At 59.3% G+C, this 6,111-nt stretch overlaps 2 protein-coding genes across 2 annotated transcripts in view; both read right to left on the bottom strand.

Moving 5' to 3' along the window:
• LOC108510178 (basic proline-rich protein-like) overlaps positions 1-945 on the bottom strand; it is a 6,037-nt gene extending 5,092 nt beyond the window's left edge. The window contains exon 1 of the mRNA XM_017839862.1: positions 731-945. Coding sequence (XP_017695351.1) covers positions 731-945 — 215 coding nt within the window. The remainder of the gene's footprint in view (positions 1-730) is intronic.
• Positions 218-5,796, bottom strand: SYT3 (synaptotagmin 3). Its single transcript, XM_017839863.1, has 8 exons — positions 5,643-5,796; positions 4,918-5,341; positions 3,995-4,523; positions 2,735-2,855; positions 2,352-2,523; positions 1,774-1,903; positions 1,427-1,502; positions 218-878 (listed from the first exon to the last, which is right to left on the bottom strand). The coding sequence occupies exons 1-7, from the start codon at positions 5,794-5,796 to the stop codon at positions 1,431-1,433; spliced, it is 1,602 nt and encodes a 533-aa protein (XP_017695352.1). The 3' UTR covers positions 218-878; positions 1,427-1,430.
• Between the last annotated feature and the right edge of the window lie 315 nt (positions 5,797-6,111).

A 6,111-nucleotide genomic window follows, 5' to 3' on the forward strand; every position in this document is an offset into this window, starting at 1 on the left:
CCAAGCCTCCAAGTGTCCCCAAAGCCCCTCCGTGTCCCCAATGTCCCCCGATGTTCCCCCCGTGTCTCCAAAGCCCCTCTGTGTCCCCAAATGTCCCCCAACGTCCCCCCATCCCAGAGAGGCTCAGGCGTTGTGCGTTTGGTTTGTTTTTTTTTGGGGGGGGGAGGTTTATTGGGGGGGTTTATGGCTTTGGGGGCCCCCCCCGGCCCCACACACAGACACAAACCGGGGGGGGGAGGGGACACACGGACTACGGGGGGCCCGGGGGGGGTCACACGGAACTGTGGGGGGCCCAGGAGCCCCCCCGGGGGGGAGGCCGAACACACACACTGGGGGGGAGGGAGGAGTTGGGGGTCCCCGGAGGCCTTTTGAGGGGACCCCCATAGACACACACAAAGGGGGGTGGGGCCAGGGGTCTTTTTGGGCCCCCCATAACACAAAGGGGGGTTTGACCCCCGGGGTCCTTTTAGCCCCCTCCCCCCGTACAAACACGTGACACAAGGGGGGGGTGGACGGTCCCCAGGTCCCTTTTGGGGCCCCCCAAAACACAAAGGGGGAGTTGGACCCCCAAAGGTCGTTTTTGGGGGCCCCCCATAACACACAAAAGGGGTTGGGGGGGTCCCAGGTCCCTTCTTTTTGGGCCCCTCCCACACACAAACACATGGGGGGGAGAGGCCAGATCCAGGACCGCCCCCTGGCCGGGGGAGGGGGGTCGGGGCCCCCCACAGACCTGGATTTCGGGGGGTTCACAGTGGGGGGGGGCCGGGCCCCCCCTTGTCGTGCAGGTCGGGGGGGCCCCGGGGGGGGTCCCGGGGGTCCCTTTATGGCTTCGGTGTCGGGGCCCCCCCTGGCCGGGCCGGACCCTCCGGCCCCGGAGCCTGTGGAGAGAGGGGGCAGTGGGCTCCCAGTATGGACCAGGGGACTCCCAGTATGGTAAAGTGACATCCCCGTATGGTAATGTGAACTCCCAGTAGGGTCAAGTGGCTTCCTAGTATGGCTTGGTGTTCCCCAGTATGGCCCAGGGGGCTCCCAGTATGAAGAAGTGGCCTCCCAGTATGGTCCAGTGGCCTCCCAGTATGAGATGGTGACCCCCAGTATGAAAAAGTGGCCTCCCACTATGGCCCAGTGCCCCTCCATTCCCTCTCAATCCCTCCCAGGACCCTCCCAGTTCTTCCCAGTACCTCCAGTACCTCTCCTAGTGCCCCCAATAACTCCCCCACTCCCCTCCCAGTGTGTTCCCAGTGCCCTCCCGTCCCTCCCAGTGCCTCCCCACTCTCTCCCAGTGTTCCCAATAACTCCCCCAGTCTCTCCCAATGCCCCCCAGTCCCTCCCAGTGCCCCCAATAACTCTCCCAATGCCCTCCAATCCCTCCCAGTCCCCCCCAGTCCCTCCCAGTCCCTCCCAGTGCTCCCAATCCGGCTCTCACGGGCTCACTGGGGGCCCAGGGGCTCCCCCAGGGCCGGTTTGTCCCGCGAGGTCCCTTTGGCCACCAGAGCCTTTTCCTGGGGACATTTGGGGACATTGGGGACATTGGGGACACACTGGGGGACATTGGGGACAATGGGGACATTGGGGGGATTTGGGGACGTTGGGGACATTGGGGTTTCTTGGGGGTCCTGTGGGTTTTGCAGGATCCTGGGGGGTCCCCGTGGGTTCCTGATGGGCTCAGGGGATCCCAGGGGGTCCCAACAGGTTGTGGGGGGTCCTGAGGGTCCCCACAATTCCTGTGGGTCCCAGGGGGTCCCAAGGGATCCCGGGTGGTGGGGGTCTCACCTCGACGAGCGTGTGCCAGTGCTCGATGGGCTTGCGGGGGTTCGCCAACATCTGTGCCCAGTGCTCCCGGCCCGGACCCTCGGCGTCGCTGCCCACCCGGCACAGCCCGATCACCTCGTTGTGCCCGATGCTGGGGGGGCCACTGTGGGGTCAGGGGGGCACCCCCAAGACCCCAAAAACCCACCATAGACCCCAAAAACCCACCATGACGCCCCCAAACCCACCACAGACCCCAAAAACCCCCCAGGACCTCCCAAATCCCAGACCCTCATTTTTGCTCCCTTGTGCTATCCCCCTCACACGAGGGGTCCCCAGTGGCTCCAGGAGGACCCCAAACACCCCCCAGGACCCCCCCAGAGACCCCCAGGACCCCAAAACCCTCCCAGGACCCACAAAGTTCATCCAGGCCCCCCCAGGACCCCCCAAAACCCCCCCAGCATCGACCAGTCCCAGCCAATGATGGGGGTCCTCAAACACTCCTCAAACGAGGGGGTCTCCCATTGCTCCAGGAAGACCTCAAACCCCCCAAGGACCTCCCAAGCGCCCCCCCAAGTCCCTGCAGGGCCCCCCCGGCTGACCAGTCGTAGTCCACGACGGCGATGGTGAGGCTGACGTGGTTGACGCTCTCGTGGGGGACATCAAAGACCAGCGCCTCGTTGTAGCTCGGGTTCAACGTGTTCTTCTTGATGGACGTCTTGCGCTTCTTGAGCCGCCGGCCCTCAGCCATGAGCGAGGCCTTCACGTAGGGGTCTGCTCGGGGGGCCCCAAAAACCCCTCAGCAACCCCACAGAAACCCTACATACCTGAGCACACCTTTACCACACACCTGTGACACACCTGAGCACACCTGGGCACACCTGCGACGCACCTGAGTACCCCCTGAGGTCCACGGCCCTGTGTCCCCCCATGTCCCACACCTGTCTGACACACCTGGGCACACCTGGACACACCTGTGACGCACCTGAGTAGCCCGTGAGGTCCATGGCGCGCAGGTTGGACGCCCGGATGACGGTCACCGTCAGCCGCCCGGCCGTGGGCAGGTAACACAGAGAGAAGTTCACCTCGCCCAGGTCCGGCTTCTCCTGGGGAGACACGGACAGGTGAGGGACAGGTGAGAGGTCAGGAGGGTCACATGACCATGACTAGTTAATTAAATCAGAAATTAAATTGTGAATTAAATTATGGGTAAATTAATAAACCAACTCATTAATTAAATCTCAAATGGAATTATAAATTCAATTCCCAATTAAATCAAATTCCAAATTAAATCCCAAATTAAAATCCCAAGTTAAATGCCCAAACAAATCAAATATCAAACCAAAAATTAAATCAGGAATTATATTATTTTAGATTTTTATTATGTTTATAATTAATTTTAGTATTATAAATAATAAACTTAAATCATATATTCAATTCTAAATTAAATATTTAAATAGCAAATCACGTCACAAATTAAAGCTTCAATTAAATAATAAGTCAAAAATTTAATAATAAATTAAACCCCAAATTAAATCCCAAATTAAATCCTGAATCAAATCCCCAATCAAGGTGCAAAACTAAATTAAAATGCAAATCAAAATGCAAATTAAACCACAAACTACACTGCAAAATGAAATGCAAAGTAGATGCAAATGAGATGCAAACCTAGATACAAATGAGATTCAAAATAAATTAAGAAAATACATACTGGATGCAAAATAAATACAAATTAAAATGCAAATGAGATTCAAAATATAAATAATGTATTAACAAGATTCAAAATCAGATGCAAATGAGATGCAAATGAGATTCACAATAAATACAGGTGACATATGAAATAAACAAAAATACAAATGAGATGCAAAATAAATACAAATGAGATGCAACATAGATGCACCTCATATGCCAAATACATGTAAATCACATGTAAACAAGAGTCAAAATAAATGTAAATTGTGTTCAAATGAGATGATAAATAAATATTAACTATATGCAAAATAAATACAAATCAGATGCAAATTGAAAGGGGAAAAATTAAATAAATACAAATTATATGTCAAATAAATACAAATGATATGTAAATTGTACGCAGACGAGCCCATCCATTGAATAGCAGCCCCCGCCCCCTCACCTGCCCCCACACTTGTCCCAGGGACCCTTTCTGGGGGGATTCTGGGGGTCCCAACTCCCTCCCCAGGGGGTCCCTGTCTCCCCTCCCTCCCCGTTTTCGAGCCCCCCTTACCCCCGTGCCCTCCTGGATGTCCCTCCAGATGGGCACCTCGGGCCGCCCCTCGGCCGCCTCCAGCAGGTTCTCCAGCACCACCTGCCCGATGAGGTCGTGCCGGGAGAACCGGTCGAAGTCGTAGACGCTGAAGTGGAGGCGCCGCGAGGGCAGCTCGGCGAAGGGCACCCCGAAGCTGAAAGTCTCGTCCCACTCTGGGTTCAGGGTCTTCCTCAGCACCTTGGTCTGGAACTTCTTCTTGCGGTCGGGGAGGAGGTAAATCTTCACGTAGGGGTCGGAGAAGCCGTTGGAATCCTTGGCCGGGAGGTCCCGGGCGCGGAGCACGCGGACCACCAGCTGCTGGGAGCCGTAGGAATAGCGCAGGGACACGCTGAGGCGGCCGCAGGGAGGGGGGGGGCCCCCCCCGGAGCCCCCCCGGGCCCCCCCGGGCTCGACGGCGTCGCCGGGGCCGTAGAGCTCAGGCTGGATCTGGCCCAGGTGGGTCGGGTTCTGCTCGGCCTTGTCCTCCGGGACGGGGGGCAAGGGGGTGCTGGCGGGGGCAAAAATAGGGAGAGGGGGTTAAAGGGGTGGTAGGGACCCCCCCTGTGGGGTGTGGCAGGGTGGGGAGCCCCCCCGTGTCCTTTCGTGGTGAGGGGGCTGGGGGGGGCACCCATGTGACCTTCCTGGTGAGTGTGGAGGCAGGGGGGGCACCCAGAGAACCCCCCTGGGGCACGTGGGGACAGCAGGGGCACTCCTGGGTATGGGGGGGACACCCAGAGACCCCCCCGGGACATGTGGGGATGGGGGGGGTGTCCCTTGTCCCCCCCCCAGTTCACAAAGCTGGGGGTTCCCGTGTCCCCCCCTTGTCCCCCCCACCCCCTGTGTCCCCCCCTTGTCCCCATGTTCCCCCCCATCCCCCCCTTGTCCACAAGCTCCCCCCTTACCTGCTGCCCACCAGCTGCTGGGAGGGGGCGCTGGACAGACCCCCCCCTACCCCCCCATCCCCCCCAAACTCGGGGGGGCCCTGGGGGGGTCCCGGGGGGAGTCCCTGCCCCGCGGGGGGGGGTCCCAGCGCCCGCCCCCCCCCACTGCCCCCCCCTCCCACTCCCCCCTCAGGGCACGGCCCCATGTCCAGGTAACAGCGCTCGTGGGGGGGTGGAGGGGGCTCGGGGTCCCCCCTCTCGGGCAGGGGGTCCCCAAAAGGGCCCCCCCCGGGCTGGGGGGGCTCCTTGCGTGGGGGGGCCCCCCCAGGTCCCCCCTTGTGGCGCCAGGGGACCCAGCAGAGCTTCCAGGACACGAAGAGAGAGACTCCCAGGAGCACGAGGCCGCAGAAGGTGACGATGACGGACAGGAGGCTCACGGACACCTCTGGGGGGGGGACATGGGAGGAGCAAGAGGCGTCTTGGGGGGGTCCCCGAACACGGGGGGCCCTGAAACCCACCCAAAACGCTCCAAAAGGGCAGCAAAATTCGCTTAAACCATAAAAAAGGGGCATGAAATTGACTTAAAACTGATGTAAAGGGGATTAAAATCCACTTAAACCCTCCTAAAGGGGCACCAAAACACACCTGGGACCCCCCAGGTGTGTCGCTGTCCCCAGGTGCCCCCCAGGTGCCCTTCCAGGTGTGTCCCTGTCCCCAGGCGCCCCCCAGGTGTGTCCCCCCCGTACCTGTGTCGGCGGGCCGGGGGTGGCCGCGGTGCCGGAGCAGGTCGGTGAACTCGAGGCACCGGGCGTGGGGGGGTCGGGCCCGGGGGGCGAAGCAGAGCTCGTGCACCAGGCGCAAAGCGCTGCGGCAAACATCCTCCTCGTAGTCCCCGGACATGCCTGGAACACGCCTGGCACACGGGAACAACACAGGACACGCGTGGGACAAACGTGTTACACCCCTCAACACGCCTGTCACACCTGGACACACCTGTATAGATCTGAACACACCTGGACACACCTGTACATGTGGTCACACACCTGGACACACCTGTATTGACCTGAACACACCTAGACACACCTGGACACACCTGTACATGTGGTCACACACCTGGACACACCTGTATTGACCTGAACACACCTAGACACACCTGGACACACCTGTACATGTGGTCACACACCTGGACACACCTGTATTGACCTGAACACACCT

Source organism: Lepidothrix coronata, unplaced genomic scaffold (assembly GCF_001604755.1).
Source record: "Lepidothrix coronata isolate B3197 unplaced genomic scaffold, Lepidothrix_coronata-1.0 Scaffold522, whole genome shotgun sequence".
In the NCBI taxonomy this organism is placed as follows: domain Eukaryota; kingdom Metazoa; phylum Chordata; class Aves; order Passeriformes; family Pipridae; genus Lepidothrix; species Lepidothrix coronata.

What these genes read in the sequence shown, in the direction of transcription:
- SYT3 (XM_017839863.1), bottom strand. Translation starts at nt 5,796, where the DNA reads ATGTCCGGGGACTACGAGGAGGATGTTTGCCGCAGCGCTTTGCGCCTG. An exon ending in CAGCAGCTGGTGGGCAGCAG is followed by an intron (nt 4,524 to 4,917) that starts GTAAGGGGGGAG and finishes TGCCCCCGCCAG; the next exon opens with CACCCCCTTGCCCCCCGTCC. An exon ending in ACTGGCACACGCTCGTCGAG is followed by an intron (nt 1,503 to 1,773) that starts GTGAGACCCCCA and finishes AAATGTCCCCAG; the next exon opens with GAAAAGGCTCTGGTGGCCAA.